This window comes from Ailuropoda melanoleuca, chromosome 13 (assembly GCF_002007445.2).
Source record: "Ailuropoda melanoleuca isolate Jingjing chromosome 13, ASM200744v2, whole genome shotgun sequence".
In the NCBI taxonomy this organism is placed as follows: Eukaryota; Metazoa; Chordata; class Mammalia; order Carnivora; family Ursidae; genus Ailuropoda; species Ailuropoda melanoleuca.
The window spans coordinates 55,760,808-55,778,286 of record NC_048230.1 but is presented as its reverse complement, the minus strand read 5'-3'; the positions used below and the strand labels follow the sequence as shown (position 1 = coordinate 55,778,286).

Sequence of the window (17,479 nt, the reverse complement as noted above, 5' to 3'; positions counted from 1 at the left end):
CGTACCAAATTCGGGAAGAGGGGGGACAGGCTATGTGGTTGGGTTCTAGTTCTCCTAAGGTTCTCTTCGTGGTTCCACTGGAAATATCCAGGAACTATGAACCTTTAAGGTTGAATCTGAGGGTTCTCCAGGAAGTACATGTCTACTTATCACTTTTTCCTATGTTCCGTAAAAATTTGTTAGTTTATTCCACTCGCTAGGAGTCGCTAAGCCGGAAAAGGAAATGCCTTTCAAGACACCTTCCGGGAAGGACGCCATGGCTTCCAGGGAGGAGGTGCTTGCGTTGCAGGCTGAAGTTGCCCGGCGTGAGGAAGAGCTAAGTTCTCTGAAACAGAGGCTGGCGGCGGCTGTTTTGGCGGAGCAGGAGCCAGAGCGGTTGGTTCCGGTGTCGCCCCTGCCGCCGAGGGCTGCCCTGTCGCGAGATGAGATTTTGCGTTATAGCCGGCAGCTAGTGCTGCCTGAGCTAGGCGTGCACGGACAGCTGCGCCTGGCCACCGCGTCGGTGCTAGTCGTGGGCTGCGGTGGGCTTGGCTGCCCTCTGGCGCAGTACCTGGCAGCGGCCGGCGTAGGCCGCCTCGGCCTCGTGGACTACGACGTAGTAGAAATGAGCAATTTGGCCCGCCAGGTGCTGCATGGCGAGGCGCTGGCTGGCCAAGCCAAGGTCTTTTCGGCCGCCGCCTCGCTGCGCCGCCTCAATTCTGCGGTGGAGTGCGTGCCCTATGCTCAGGCGCTTACGCCAGCCACGGCGCTAGACTTAGTCCGCCGCTATGACGTGGTGGCTGACTGCTCTGACAACGTGCCCACTCGCTACCTGGTTAATGACGCATGTGTGCTAGCCGGCCGGCCTCTCGTGTCGGCCAGCGCCTTGCGCTTTGAGGGCCAGATCACAGTGTACCACTATGACGGCGGGCCTTGCTATCGCTGCATATTCCCCCAACCACCTCCAGCGGAGACAGTGACCAACTGCGCGGATGGCGGGGTGCTCGGTGTCGTCACTGGGGTCCTGGGCTGCTTGCAGGCACTGGAAGTGTTGAAGATCGCAGCTGGTCTGGGTCCGTCTTACAGTCGCAGCCTGTTGATCTTTGATGCCCTCAGAGGACAATTTCGCTGTATTCAGCTTCGGAGCCGCAGGCCTGACTGTGCGGCTTGCGGCGAGCGGCCCACTGTAACTGACCTGCAGGATTACGAAGCCTTCTGTGGCTCCTCAGCCACGGACAAGTGCCGCTCTCTGCAGTTGCTGAGCCCAGAGGAGCGAGTTTCGGTCACCGACTATAAGCGACTTCTCGATTCAGGCTCACCCCACCTGTTGCTGGACGTCAGGCCTCAAGTGGAGGTGGACATCTGTCGTTTGCCTCATGCCCTGCACATCCCTTTGAAACATTTGGAACGGAGGGATGCGCAGAGCCTGGAGCTCCTAGGAGAAGCAATCCGGGAAGGGAGGCAGGGCACACAGGAAGGGGCAGCTTTCCCAGTTTATGTGATTTGCAAACTGGGCAATGACTCCCAGAAAGCGGTGAAGACCCTGCAGTCCTTGACAGCAGTCCAGGAGTTAGAATCTTTAACGGTTCAGGATGTTGTGGGGGGCCTCATGGCCTGGGCTGCCAAAGTCGATGGAACATTTCCGCAGTACTGAGGTGGATGGGAGAGTCTGACCGGAGGCAGATGTGGATTGCCATGTTACCCAAAAGATACGTTTATTTGCATTTTTTCCAGGAATGCATGGAAAAGACTGGGATTGTTCAATAACTGAATACATGGTCTCCTTTTTATAAGGGGCTTTTTTGTTCTAATGTGTTGGATGCTGCTGTTATTCATGGGTTATAATACTGTTTTTGAGGACTGTCTTGTGTTTTCAGCACTTAGAAGATGTCTTGAACATGTGAGTTATAACATTAAGTGACAGGATTTTGTGTTTTGACAGATCGTTTTTCTCTTCTGCTTTTTTTGCCACTTCCCCCAATCAAAAAATAATTTGAATCATCTATATTAATGCTTGGAAAGGTGTAGTAAACGTAGTCTTCCTGATTAGTCACAGATGATATACTTAAGGTCAGTTTATTGTTTGCTAAGACATTGTTTGGGTCTTCTTTCTGTTTCAAATGATAGAATATATTCTACAAAAAATGTTTAAAATGTAAATTATTTTTAATTATATGGGAAATGGTCATTCTATTAAATATTTGAATTAATATCAAAGTGAGCTATTTAGTAAGATAAAGGAAACCACCTTTGTAGTCTGTCAGTTTCTCTTATAAATTGTTGATTTACAAAAAATTTTCTTACAGTATTATACACAATGTATACTGTGGTTTGGCTTGCTTTGGAATCTTCAAGCCTAAGTCCCAACCTTCTGCCCTCCCCTGCCCCTTATTCCTTATCCAATCTGGGTTTTTTTTTTTTTTTTCTTCTTGCTTTACTGGCCAAGTACACCAAATACAGTATTGAATTAAAGTGGAATAGTGACCATTCTTTTTTTTTTTTCACGATCTCAGGTGAAAAACTTTGACCATTTGACCAATATTACTTGTTATTGCTTTACTGTAGCTACTACCCTTTATCAGATTAAAGAAATTTCCTTCCTTTTATGGTTTGCTAAGTTTTCATTGAATTCATCAAGTGCTTTTTCTGCATTATTATGTGCTGCTTTTTTCTCTTTGGTTAATGCAGTGGATTACATTGATTCTGTTTATGGTGGCGAAACACACACACAGCACACACACCCAGTTTCCCCTCTCAGTACTTTCCAAGTGTACGATACAGTATTGTCAACCACACACACGGTGTGCAACGGATCCCAGAACCCCCCATCCTGCGTGGCTGAACCTTGACACCCACTGAACAACTTCCCATTTCTCCCTTTCAATTTGCCTTTTCTATTTTGATTTAATCTATTTTATTCCCATGTTTTACAGTAGTACAAAACATAGGTGTTTTTATGTTTACTTATTAAACAACATTTTCATGAAACGGCAGGTAGTCGAACTTCTAATCTATACAAAATTAAAAGTAAAGATCTGGTCAGTATCCATGGCAAGTTGAAGAATACCTGCCCATGTCGAAAGGGCCTCCGCTCTGCAACTGATTGTTGTGTGCAGGTCTGTAATCCTCAGAAATCACAGATGTAAATGTGAAATTTTTGTATCTCTGGCTACACTTTTTTAAAGTTTAACAGCTTGTGGACCAGACAAAACCCTTGAGGGTCAGATTTACTCAGTTTGCAACCTCTGATATAGACTCTTATTTTATCATAAAAGGGTGGTATTTAACAATCAAATTCAAAATTAGGGTAGTCCTTACCTTTTAACTGTGAAACATTGTAACCCGTGTTTTGAATGGGTATGCCTCAACCTTTGCTGTAAAGACAGAGCAGGTTTCTTGGACTGTTTTTCCCAAGGAGTTGTGGAAATAAATGCCTGAGACCAGAAAAGGAGAGTAAAGATGGCTGGCCTGTGTCTCAGCTTCTTACTTCCGGGACAAAAGCTGCTTCTGATACATACCAAGAAACAAAGTGGACAGACATGGGAACTATTTCCTCTTCTAAAGACTGATTGAAACAGTTTTGGTAGCTCCCGCAAGCTTGGATCTCAACAGAAGTTCGCTGGGGCTGCTTAAGTGGGAAAGGGGCGTGTTAAAGTGAGATGAGGTGCTTCTGAGAATTTTGGGGACAGCCTTAAAGCTGTAATTCCAGGAGTGATGTCCCAAATCATGCACAGAACTGACCTGAGAACACTTTCCATGCCCTGCTGCCCCATCTAGCACTAGCGGAAACCCCTAGCATAGCCTCGCTGCTCTCCGGGAAGCCCAGCACTTCAGCCATGGCTCAGGGGACAGAAAGGAGAATCGCTTTACATTGATTGCTCTTCTGAGTCAGTCTTCGGAGGTGTGTCTGGTAGGGAGAGCCTAGTCACACGCCTCCATCCTACCTGCAAGAGAGGCTGAGAATTTGAGTCCTGATGTCTACAATGGGGAGACAGAACCCAATCTAGCATTTTCTCAAACTAGTGAAAGATTTTTTTCAAAAATTGGGCTGTTAATATGACCGGTATCTGTTACAGGATCCAGATTTTTTTTTTTATTCTTTGAAATTTTGTTTTCTCTGGGGATTGTGGCCAGTTTTTTTTTTTTACATTCAGATGGGATTTTTAACTCGATATATATATTTTTTCCTTTTCTTTTAACAAACATCAAGTGTACCAGTTACGATTCTAAACTCTCGGATAAAGATGAGTAAGACATTTCCTATTTCAGAATTTACATGTAAATGGGAGATAAATCAACAAATAAATTACTGTTAAGTGTCATGAAAGAAATGAAACTGATGTATTGGGGTGGGGATGTGTTTTGGATAGATTAATTAGAGAAAAGCTCTTTGCAGAAGGGTTAACATGAAACCCAGAACCTAAATGGTGATAAGGAGCCAGTTAGATTTGGGAGAACCTCCTTAACTGGGAGAAAAACAAGTGGAAAGACCCTGAGGCAAATGAACTTATAATGCTCAAGAAACTGAAGAGGCAAGTGGGTTGTGAACAGTTGAGGAAAGTAGAGTAAGGTGAGGTTTATGGAGATTGGGAACGCATTAAGTAGGTTGTATACCAGAAGTTTGATTTTTATTCCAAGTGAAATAACAGCTCACATTTATTGGGCACTTACTATGTGATTTGGAACTTGAACCCAGATGGTCTAGCTAAGAGAGCCTGTGCTCGAAGCACAGTGCTACACTGACTCTCAGTAAGAACGTTGTACTTGTTTTATATGTTTTCACTTTTGAAAAACAATCCATGCCCTAAGCATCAGATGGAAAGAGCTCGGATTTCAGATGCAGAAGAAATGCACTCCGGTGCGCTTGGCTTGCAGACTTCTCTCTAGGGAAGGAAACCCAGAGCAAATCCCTGGGAGCCCTCTGACACCAATGTGTTACCTAGGTAATGTCCAGTTAATAATGAGCCACTCTGGTCAAGGAAGTTGAGAGATAAGGTCTCAACGTGAGTCACAGCTGGTAAATAGAAGGGTTGCCAAGGAAGGGGGTCAAAAAAGGGCAGGGAGTCTCCCGAGACTGTTCCCATGGGAGAGGAGCAATTATTTTTTTTTCAAGGTGGTTTATTTTTAATTAGCTGCTCCCTCCCACAGCAGCAGAGGGGTCCCTCAGAGCCTGAAGTCGGGTATGTACCCCATTTTGCTCTACCCAGGAGAAAATCTCTTTGCTTTTATAGGTTGTATCTTAGGATTCCATACATAACACGAGGTAGCCTTGTCCGGATAAGAATAAAATCTCATCATTTGAAATCACACACCTGCCTTCACGTTCAGGATAATTCGGCAGTCAGTTTGGAATATCAGGAAAACAGTGGTGCAGGGGTGGTAAAGTATTTTGCAAACAAAATGGTAAAAAGGGTTAATTAAATCAGCCTAGAATTGGGGTGATAAATAAGATATCGTTTACTATGAAGAGCTATGTAGTGATACCGATTCTGGCTTTTTTTTTTTTTTTTAAAGATTTTATTTATTTATTTGACAGAGATAGAGACAGCCAGCGAGAGAGGGAACACAAGCAGGGGGAGTGGGAGAGGAAGAAGCAGGCTCATAGCAGAGGAGCCTGATGTGGGGCTCGATCCCGTAACGCCGGGATCACGCCCTGAGCCGAAGGCAGACACTTAACCGCTGTGCCACCCAGGCGCCCCCCGATTCTGGCTTTTAATCTTCAGCCCAATTACTCAGAATGTGAAAAACAACAACTACAATGAATCGTGAATTTAGGTGTTTTGTTCCTTACTCTTTTTTTGTTAAGTTTTTTAAATTTATTCAACAGAGATAGAGACAGCCAGCAAGAGAGGAACACAAGCAGGGGTAGTGGGAGAGGAAGAAGCAGGCTCATAGCGGAGGAGCCTGATGTGGGGCTCGATCCCATAACGCCGGGATCACGCCCTGAGCCGAAGGCAGACACTTAACCGCTGTGCCACCCAGGCGCCCCCCGATTCTGGCTTTTAATCTTCAGCCCAATTACTCAGAATGTGAAAAACAACAACTACAATGAATCGTGAATTTAGGTGTTTTGTTCCTTACTCTTTTTTTGTTAAGTTTTTTAAATTTATTCAACAGAGATAGAGACAGCCAGCAAGAGAGGAACACAAGCAGGGGTAGTGGGAGAGGAAGAAGCAGGCTCATAGCGGAGGAGCCTGATGTGGGGGCTCGATCCCATAACGCCGGGATCACGCCCTGAGCCGAAGGCAGACACTTAACCGCTGTGCCACCCAGGCGCCCCTTGTTCCTTACTCTTAATGTCATTTGTTGGACAGCGTGCTAAAGGTAAGGAAAGAGAAAAGCCTTATGTCTTAAAATTTCCCTTTTTAACCAAGATGCCAGAGTAGGGTGACATTGATGGAATATGTTTGGGGCATATTTTTAAATTAACTGTTTTCTTTTCCCGATGCTTCCAGATGAGGGAGACCAAAAACTAAGTAGAAATTAGCAGCTCAAAGTTCAGATGAGTTGAAACAGTGGACTCCTAAGTACAAACTCCCAAGCAAGGTTTACTTTACAATCTTGACTTAATCATCCCCTGGGGGTAAACTCTGGCTTGTCTACCCAACCGCCTCCCCACTCCCCCTTTCCTCCTCACCGGCAGGGCTGAAAATACCCATTCTTAGCTCCCCTTGCAGTTTTTGAAGAGCCTGCCCTTCTAAACAATTTCTTCCATCAAATACAGTTCGAGTCTCTTCACTTCTCACCATCTCTACGGCTGCCGCCCTAGTCAAGCCATCTCTCCATCAAATGTATAGCTTTTTAGGAACACACACACACACACACACACACACACACACACCCCATCAGTTGCATGGTTGAGTGCCAAGTGTGTATAGATCTTAGGTCCTAAGATAATTAAGAAGGTGCCTTTGCACAGCAGGGACGACAGCCTCAAATTTATTTAACGTAAGTGTCCTTGAACTTTAAGATCACAAGTTTCATTCAACATAATGAATGATAGTTAAATATCTACTTTGCACAGAGCTTACAGGGATTTGTAAGCTCAGTATCTACAGGGGCTGGCCTAATAAAGACATGATTAAGGGCGGCCAGCAAGAGAACACGGCGAGCTAGGAGCACACAGCACCTATAAAGCCACAATGCAGCTTTAGCCCATTTTGCCATGCAGGACTGTGGGTAGGCTATTCCCAGATCTTTTTGTGTTAAAGAAAAATCTGGACATTTGTAGATCTGAAATCTGATCCTTGGAGTTTTCTGTGAAATCTTCTGATTAAATGTTGAAGCGGTGCCTGGGGGGTGCAGTCGGTGAAGCTTTCGACTCTCAATTTGGGCTTGGCTCATGATCTCAGGGTTCTGAGATTGAGCCCCGCCTCGGGCTCTGTGCTTAGCATGGAGTCTGCTTGAGATTCTCTCTCCCTCTCCCTGACCCTCCTGCTTGTTCTCTCACTCTCTAAATAAATCTTTTAAAAAAAATAAAATGTTGAAGATGAATTTTAAAATCCCAAAACTGTTTTACCAGTTGAAACATACCTGTAGGCTGGGTAAAGCTTGTATTTATTTATTTTAAGGTTTTATTTGTCAGAGAGAGAGAGAGCATACAGTGGGAGCGGCAGGCAGAGGGAGAAGCAGGCTCCCCACTAAGCGAAGAGCTCAATGGGGGACTTGATCCCAGGACTCTGGGATCATGACCCAAGCCTAAGGCAGATGCTTAACCAACTGAGCCACCCAGGCATAGCCTAGATGAAGCCTTAGGTTTAAATAGAAACACAAAACAAAATGAAACAAAACATGATTTGGCTCTTATTTAATTTGGTGGACACAGAGTTAAGTGTTGGGGGTAGCCTAAAGCAGTTTAACAATTGAACACTTGTATTTTGTGCTTTTCATTTATATAGTATTTATAAGCTGGCATCCTAGGTGGCTAAAGTTTTGAAGGAAAGACTATTTTTGTCTTCATTTTCATGCCAAGTAAATTTAGTATCAGAGTGGTTTGAGATTGATATTTTTCAAAGACTGAAAAATTGGAATTGGGGTATTTCATGCACTACCAATCTATGCTTTTCCTAGTATTTTGATGAATTGGTGTTTGAGTATAATTTCTTAGAAAAAGGCACCTGTACAATAGATAATGACAGTGAAGACGGACACTTGTGATGGGAAGGGGAGTTTACACACAAAATAGCTGGCGATTTGCACCTGTAGAATTTAGGCTGGATTAGACTCATGCACTAACCTCAAATAACAGCAGGAATAAACAGTGGTTAAATGAGTTTTCTTAAACACAAACTGTTGAAAGATACTTGATTCATAGTGATTATCTGAAAAAGATTTTATTCTTTTGAAAATTTACTTCTAATTTTTTTAAAGATTTTATTTATTTATTAGAGAGACAGAGAGAGCATGAGTGGGGAGGGTATCAGAGGGAGAGGAGTAGAGGGAGAAGCAGGGCTCATTCCCAGGACCCTGAGATCATGACCTGAGCTGAAGGCAGACCCTTAACTGACTGAGCCACCCAGGCGCCCCCTACTTGTAATTTTAAAGAGCGAAATATACCTTCAGAACATCAATATAACATGAGTGATACGATCATACCCTCAGTTTTTACAAAGACTTAATTAAAAAAAAATACTTGATGCTCACAGTAAAATTTGAACAGTTCCAAAGTATGTACACTAAATGCAATGTGGGATCCTGGATGGAATCCTGGAACAGAAAAAGGATATTAATGGAAAAACAGGAAATCCAAGTAAAGTCTGTGGTTTAGTTTAGTTAGTTTCTTAGGTTTGAAAAATGGACCCTGGGTTACAGGGTATTAACATTAGGAGAAGCTGGGTATACAGGAACTCTCTTTACTATCTTTGCCACTCTAAAGTTATTTAAAAATAAAAATTTAACAGCAAAACAAAAAATAGTGCTACATTTGACCCTTGAACAACACAGGAGTTGGGGCACCAAACCCGTACAGTAAAACAAAACAAAACGAAACAAAACAACCAACGACTCTCCAAAAACTTTACTAATAGCCCACTGTTGACTGGAAGACTTACCAATGTTTAGTAGATCAACACATATTTTATGTATTGTATGCATTATATCCTATATTCTTCTAGTAAAGTAAGCTAGAGAAATAAATGTTAAGAAAATCATAAGAGGGGCGCCTGGTTGGCTCAGTCGTTAAGCATCTGCCTTCGGCTCAGGACGTGATCCCAGAGTCCTGGGATTGAGCCCCACATCAGGCTTCTCCACTGGGAGCCTGCTTTTTCCTCTCCCACTCCCCTTGCCTGTGTTCCCTCTCTCGCTGGCTCTCTCTCTCTGTCAAATAAATAAATAAAATCTTAAAAAAAAAAAAGAAAATCATAAGAAAAAAATACATTTGCAGTACTGTAGTGTATCTTAATTGAAGAAAATCTGCGTGTAAGTGGACCCACACTGTTCAAACCCATGTTGTTCGAGGGTTAGCTGTACACACAGAGAGTGTGTCTTCCTTCCCACTCCTAACTACTCTCAGTTCCTTCTCCAAAACCATCTCTGTAACCAGTCTTGGTGTGTTCCTATATACACTTTTTTTGTAAATGGTATTTACACTGTTTCTATACTTTTTCTTTAAAGATTTTATTTTTTTTATTTGAGAGAGAGACAGAGACAGAGATAGTGAGAGAGAGCATGAGCAGGGAACAGAGGGAGAAGCAGGCTCCCTTCTGAGCAGGGAGCGCAACATGGGGCTGGATCCCAGGATCCTGAGATCATGACCTGAGTTGAAAGCAGATGCTTAACCAACTGAGCCACCCAGGCGCCCCTGTATACATTGTTTTTTGTTTGTTTGTTTGTTTGTTTCTTTAGAGAGAGAGATAGTGCCCAGGGAGGGGAGAAGCAGAGGAAGAGGGAGAGAGAGAATCTCAAGCAGGCTCCATGCCTAGTGCGGAGCCCAATGTGGGGCTCGGTCTCACAACCCTGAGATCATGACCTGAGCTGAAATCCAGAGTCAGAGGCTTAACCGACTGAGCCACCCAGGCACCCCTGTACTTTGTTGTTGTTGTTTTTATTTTTTTTATTTTTTATTTTTATTTTTTTAAGATTTTATTTATTTATTTGACAGAGATAGAGACAGCCAGCGAGAGAGGGAACACAAGCAGGGGGAGTGGGAGAGGAAGAAGCAGGCTTCCAGCGGAGGAGCCTGATGTGGGGCTTGATCCCAGAACACCGGGATCACACCCTGAGCTGAAGGCAGATGCTTAATGACTGAGCCCCCCAGGCGCCCCTTTATCCAACATTTAGAACACCATCATACACGTGCCCTACAGTTTCTTTAACCAGTTCCCCCATTGAAGGACATTCAGGATTTTTCCAGTCTTTTTGCTATTAGTAATAGTGCTTCCAAGAATATCTTGATATTTATATCTTTGTACAAATACATTTAACAAATAATCAAGTGCTTGCTATGTGTCCGGTATGGTTCTAGGAACACCCGTGGGAGTATGTGTGTAGGATAAATTCCTTGCCATGGTGTTCTATCACAGAGTATGCCCAGTTCTGACTTTGAGTAGGCAGTGCCAAATTCCCTTTCCAAGGGGCTATATTAATGTGTACCAACATGCCTAGGAGAGGCTGTTTCCCAACACCCTTGCCAGCTTAGTATTTTCAGACTTTTAGATCTTTGCCAATCTGATGATTAAAAAAAAATCTCATTGTGTTATTTTACATGTTTTACTATAAGTTTGAGTAGTTTTTCATTTGCTTAAAAGTGTTTTTGAATAAAAAATTTTTGTTTATTCTTAGTTCATTTTTCTACTGAGTTGTGTGATCTCTTCTCATTGACATACATAATTAAGAAAGACCACTTGGGGGAAAGTATCTGTATTCCTTAGCAAAATGGTTTGGAATGAATTCATTTTTGCAGATTTATATTGAAAGTCTACTATGTACTGAGCACTGGCCATGTTCTGGGTACAAGATAATTAGGATGTGAGCCTGGCCTTCCAGGTATTTGTAGCTCATTTTGCAACTTTATACATGTAATTTCCAGATCCTTTCCTACCTACATTGTTTCATCTAATCCTTCAGCAGGGATTCAGTGCTTTATCTGAGATACAGAGAACTATCCCTCGTTCAGAGTTTCCTCTTAGTGTTCTTACCAGTAATAGATTTTCTTGAAATAACTTAGTTGGTGAGGAGACTTAAAGTGGAACCCTTCCATCACTAATGAGGTCAGCCTCTCTTGTCCCTGTATAGCATTTTAGAAAAGATTGTACTGTAGCTTGGGTGAATTTTTCAGCTGTTCCCAAGTATTTTGTATGCCCTGATTGTCATCAGAAAACCTTTTTCTTGGAGCCACGGTGGGTCATTGAAAGCAATGAATGCCACTGTAATGAGGCTTGTGCCCTTTTGGTCCATTGTTGATGGCCTCCTGATGGGGTCAGTGCCATCTTGGCTCTTAATTTAAGAGGAGATGGTTGGGCTCAGGGCACTTGGGACACTTAGACCATTAGTTAAGCTCAGATATTTCTGACGCACATTCTTTATTTCCAATGCATGGGTTGTATATACTATTTTATTGAAGATTCCCTGTGTACCTCTTACGATATAATTTCACACTTTTCTTGATTTGAAAACAAACGTATCGTGGGAACTGGTTCTCATTGGTTGAATTTCTGAAAGCTGGATATACCAGGCTAACGGCTTTAGCACTTAGAACTTTCCCAAGTCCTTGTGTCTCACTCCTCCATTGCCCTACTAGATCTGGGATCTCCTCCCACAGCAATGGCTTCACCCAGATTCTTGTCTCAGGACCCCTCCTTTCACTCAACTCTCTCCTGGGACCCGACACTCAGCAGGTGTCCAGAAAGCCTTTAAACCAATACCTCTGGCAGCTGAAGTATATAGAGAAAGACATGCATGGAAGTTTAGGATTTCATTCCTTCTTGTTTTGGTTTTGACTTATTTTTTAAAAGGAAGGCTAGAGAATGTATTTGTCTTAGCTCCTACTGGATTTTACCTGAACAGACTGCATTACATGCTATGCACTCCACAAATACTCTGGTTTCTTTTACATGCCCCAGTACTGGAACTTCTCCTCTGGAACTTTATTCCTGGGGCCCTTGGGAAGCATAGAGAAGGGACCTCTGCTGGGACTCTCCCCCCATAGCTGGTATGGGCCCCCCAGCCACAAGGTTGAATGGGGAGGCAGAAGCTGTCCTATCCTCAGCAATGAAATGGCCAGGCAGAAACAAATGCCTTCTCATGCCCTTGGCTGCTCCAGACTGGCAGATTTGCTTGGCTGGATGCTGGGGACATCTGATGGTCAGCATGAGACTGATGAATGACAGTCACCCAGCAAATGAAATCTGCAAATCTCACAGAGGCAGGATTTCATAAGGTGATGTTGGAGAACTGCTTGAAACTCCCGAAGTTGCTACACAAGGATTTGGCAGACAGCCACAAAGACGAAATCCACATGGCTGAGGCTCCAAGTGGCACTTCTTTGGGAGAATCATGTGAATACAATTAAGAGAGTCCTTTAGAACATCAACGAACCTTCATGTAATTTCCAGGAGTGCCCAGAAATTATATTCCAGAAACAACCCTCCTTCTGTTTGGGCTCTGAAAGTGAAGTGGGTAATTCGTTGGACTATGGAAATGTTTTTGTTGAAAACTGACCAAAAAAAAAAAATCTATTCCTGATCTGTTCTAGTCTTTGTTCTAAGAATGAGATCATAGTCTGCAATAGCCTAACTTTTATTAAACAAAATTATATATATATTTTTTTATTTTGGAGGAATCATAGATGCACAGGCCAAATGTACAGGGGTCCACGTACCCTCCCCCGGTTTCCATCTTGCATAAATAACGATGCAACCATGTCAAAACTTCCCTGAGGTCGCTAGTGGGTTGAACAGTTTTTCTATAAAAGACAGGCCTAAGTTCCAACCCTCGGAACCTGTGGATGTGACTTATATGGAAATGGGGGCTTGGCAGATGGCATTCATTTAATGGATCTTGGGATGAAATTATGCTGGCTATATGTTGGGCCCTAAGTCCTATGACTGGTGTCCTTATAAGAGTAAAGGGTGGGAGATGTGAGACACAGAGACACACGGAGGGGAAGGCCACGGGGAGGCAGAGGCAGAGAATGGCGTGATGCAGCCACAAGAAAAAGGACAGGAAGAGTCACTGGCAGCCACCGGAAGCTGGGACACAAGCCCGAGACAGGTTCTCGCTCAGAGCCTCGGGCAGGAACCAACCCTGCGCGCGGACACCTTGTGTTGCATTTCTGGCCTCCAGAGCTCCGGGGATAAAATTCCTCTTTTTAAAGCCACTAAACTCGTGATAATTGGTTACAGCCGTCCTAGGAAACTGACGGACACTCCGCCCAGTGGTTGCGAGGATCCCTTTCACTGCTGAGTGGGGTCCGTGGTGCGGGGCTACAGTGGCTCGATTCATCGTTCATCTGGTTATTTTCAGTCTGGGGCAATTATGAAGAAAGCTGCTATGAACATACATAGATTTATTTTTTTTAAATAAATTTTGCTTTCATTCTTCAAGGTAAAGCCCCACTCAGATTTCTTCCCCTCCACTGTTTACTCTGAAATGGGGGTCTCCCTTTTAGGTAGACTTACTCTCAACAGCCTTTTTCTGGTGCTAGCCATACTCGCCTAGCAAGGGCCTGCTGTCTTTAGCTCATCCGGCTCTAAGAATTGCGACCTGGTGGACCCAGATTTTTGGATGGAGGCACGAACTAAACTGGCCAGAATTCATACAAAGAGAAAGCCTGCTTTGAACGGGCAGAGTTTAGAAATTCAGCGTTAGGACTGTCGCCTCAGCCCTGTCTTCTTACATCTGGGGATTATTGTTCAGTCCAGCTGACATGGCATATGGAGGGCCACGCGAAAGACCTGGAGACCACACAGGGTACACTTGCCACTCGACACGCATGAGGAGTTTGGAAGAATGTTCCGGCAGTGGGGGGAAGGAAGGCTATTGAATAGAGCAACTTAAGCGGGTTGGCTGAGGTTATATTTCCCTTCTGTTCCTCAGCCAGGAGAGCCTGCAGGGCCTCCGTTCGGTGTCTGCCTTGCTCCTTGTCTTCTTCAACTATATATATGTATTTCTAGCACTTTCTCTGTGCCGGCACTGGGGTACAGCAGTAAATAAGGTAGACACACTCTTCACTCCCAAAGCTCATGTTGTAGGGGAAGAGAAGCATTAAAAACACCAAAAAACAAAAAAAACAAAACAAAACAAAAAAGAAGCAGGCAGTAGAACCAGCTGTCTCATTTACGGGCCCCTTATTCAAACACTGCTGAGAATTTCACGACGGAGACAACAGAGCACGAGACTGTATGTGGGACTCTGCCTGCACCTGTGTTGGCCGGGAGCACAAGCAGTGTGCAGGCAAGTTGGTGACGTCACAGCTGGGGGTGGGCAGGGGAGTGGGTTATTGGCACCCAGTGACGAGAGGTCAGGGGTGCTGCGTAACATCCTATCATGCACAGGACAGACTCACAACGACGATTTATCTGACCCCAAATTTCAGTTGTGTCAAGGTGGAGAAATCCTGCTTCAGTCCATGACAGTTTTAATATGTGCCAGAAATAAAACCCCAAAACTCAGAGGGTTTTCTGAAAACATACAGCCAGGGGACCTGCTTTACTCTGGGGAGGGCTTCTTGGAGGAAAGACCTTTAAATTGAGACACAAAGACTGGGTATGAATTAGCCAAGCCCAAGAGGAGAGGAGATGGCCCTGTTTTGGTCTTGGTTGGGGGGGGGATGTCAATTCTTAACATCCTCTTCATCCCTATGGAGGTTCAAAACCAAGCAAGAAAGGGACACGGGGTTTAGGTAGACAAAGGTGACACTTGCACCTTCGTAACTCAAAAAGCTGCTTGGGGACTGTGCTTCCGTGCGAGCACACTTGCTAATCGGTTGTGCTGGTTTGCACGTACTGTGCCAGCCAGGAGACACCGTCCCCCCGCCCTCGCCCCCAGGGACAAAGCTGCTGGGCTGTTCACCACAGTACACCCCCGACCAATCTCAAAAAGAGGAGACAGGAAGGGGCCAAGGCGTATATGCCCAGTAATCCCCCCTGCCCCGCCCCGCTCCCTGACACTCACCACCTGGGTCAGTCATCCTCCAAGCCCCCACGGAGGGCGTGAGAGGGTAAGTGGGGGTTGAGGGAAGCAGACGGGAGCTCTGGCTCAGTGCTCTCCACTGTGACTGTGGAGTATAATAACCTGGAGACCTTTGCAAATCCCTGTTGCCGGAGCCGCATTCCAGCCCAAGGAAGCCAGAATTTAAGGGGTCAGGCATTGATTTTTTTTTTTTAAAGCTCCCCCTCCCAAGATTGTCAGAAAAACCACAGGACTTTCAGATAAGCAACACATAAATTTTTTAAAAAAGATTTTTGTTTATTTATTGGACAGAGAGAGAGCATAAGCGGGGGAGCAGCAGAGGGAGAAGGGCAAGCAGGCTCCTGATGCAGGGCTCGATCCCAGGACCCCAGGATGATGACCTGAGCCGAAGGCAGACATTTAACTGACTGAGCCACCCAGGTGCCCCAACACATTTTTTTTTTGTTCAAGTGTATCCCAAAGATCACCTGAGACAGACTTATAATACAAATGCATGTGTTGTTCATCTGAAATGCAAAGGTTTTTTTTTTTGAAGATTTTACTTATTCATTTGAGACAGAGAGAGAGACAGAGGCAGAGAGCACAAGCAGGGGGAGGGGGGAGGGAGAAGGAGACTCCTGAATGAGCAGGGAGTCCGACATGGGACTCAATCCCAGGACCTGGAGATCATGACCCTAGCCGAAGGCAGACGCCCAACTATCTGAGCCACCCAGATGTCCCTGAAATGCAAAGTTAACGAGGCATCTTGAATTTTTATCTGCTTGATCTGGCAACCCTGTGATCCCAGATGATTTCCACCTGCAGCCAAGTTTGAGCCCCACTGAATCAAGGAAGCAGGAAGTGTGAGAAATCGTTGTCCTCCTACATTTTTCTGTCTGGTTCTCTTGACCCATTAAGCATAACTATCAAGCCTGGGGACAACCAGGGTTGGGCTGTCCCCATGGGGGGAGAGCAGTCTCTCTGGCCAGTCCTGCGCCTGCGTTCTTGAACTCCAATATCAGCTGGTGCTCCTTGAGGGTCCTCCTGGACTGGCTGGCTCAGCAGTGGGCTGGGAAAAGCATGGTCTTTAAAACCACACAAAGCCTACTCAGTACTCCTCACCGAAAATGAATTCCCTATTTATTTTCCCATCTCAAATTATGTCCAGCCTTGTTAGCCAATGTGGCTCGTTGACGGTTCAGTAATGAGATTATATATACTCCCAGAATAAAAGCCAGCAGTATGTTCTCCCACATTTGAAGATAAAGTCTTTATTATATTCCCCGGGATGAATGAATGTCCAAAGATTTCTTGTAACTGGAAGTGCAAATAAACTGAAGTCCAAAGGAATTAAAGGCTGAGCTCCAATCCACTTGCCTTGTAAGTTGTAAGACCAAAGCAATTAGGCTCCAAATTCATTTCCCCTAGTTTCTTACTCGGCTCAGTCTCAGCCACGAGGGGTGTCATTACTATGGCAGGTAGAGCTGGGGGTCCTTCAGGAGCTGCGTTCTGGGCTGTTCTCTTCTGAACAGGTGTAGTTCCCATAGGATCTCGGAGGTTGAATTCGTCTCCCGGGGCCTTTGCTTCAGGGTCTGAAAGAGGGAAAGTGAAACCAGCATATAGCAGCACCAGCCCCATGCCCCCAACATTTCCTGAAGACGCCAATTCCCTCTCCGAGCAGCCCTTCGAGCCAAATGACCGTGCCACAACCCCTCTCCTGGCATCCCCCAGGCCCACGTTATTATTGCTAATAGCAAGAACTGAAAACACCAGCTTCCCCAGGACGCAGTGCAGCCAGGCTGAATTGCCACACGCCCACAGCTAGTAAACGTAAATCCAGTTAGAAAAAGAATCAGAAAGCTTGTTCTGTAAAGGGCCAGAAAGTACCTATTTTTGACTTTGCAAGACATATGGTCTCCCTTGCAACTTCTCGGCTTGGCCAGTGCAGCGTGAAAGCAGCAACAGACAGTAGTCAGCCAAAGCCTATGACTGTGTTGGAATAAAACTTTATTTACAAAACCAGGTGATGGGCTGTAATCGGCCAATCCTTTCATTGGGAGGAATTTCCCACCAAAAAGTTACTCTTGGCACTAGCCATCCACCAGATCCGCGGGGAACATCCATCCATTGGCTCATGTGACTTCTTCCTCTGAGAGTACCCTTAAGATGTTTCTTTTTCTTTTCTTTTCTTTTCTTTTCTTTTCTTTTCTTTTCTTTTCTTTTCTTTTCTTTTCTTTTCTTTCTTTTCTTTTCTTTTCTTTTTTGCCAAGTTTTAAGACATGAGGATCTTATTTGAGGTCTTTTCCTTCTAACTTTGGATAATCACGTACAACAAATAATGATCCAGTTCAGGGCACCGTGTCCAACACAGGCCTAAGTGCCCTACACTTAT

General features: G+C 44.7%; 1 protein-coding gene across 1 annotated transcript; it reads left to right on the top strand.

The window, feature by feature from the left end:
* The first annotated feature begins 24 nt into the window (after positions 1 to 24).
* Positions 25 to 3,437, top strand: MOCS3 (molybdenum cofactor synthesis 3). The gene has a single exon (XM_002912976.4). The coding sequence runs from the start codon at positions 224 to 226 to the stop codon at positions 1,631 to 1,633; it is 1,410 nt and encodes a 469-aa protein (XP_002913022.2). The 5' UTR covers positions 25 to 223; the 3' UTR covers positions 1,634 to 3,437.
* The last annotated feature ends 14,042 nt before the right edge of the window (positions 3,438 to 17,479 follow it).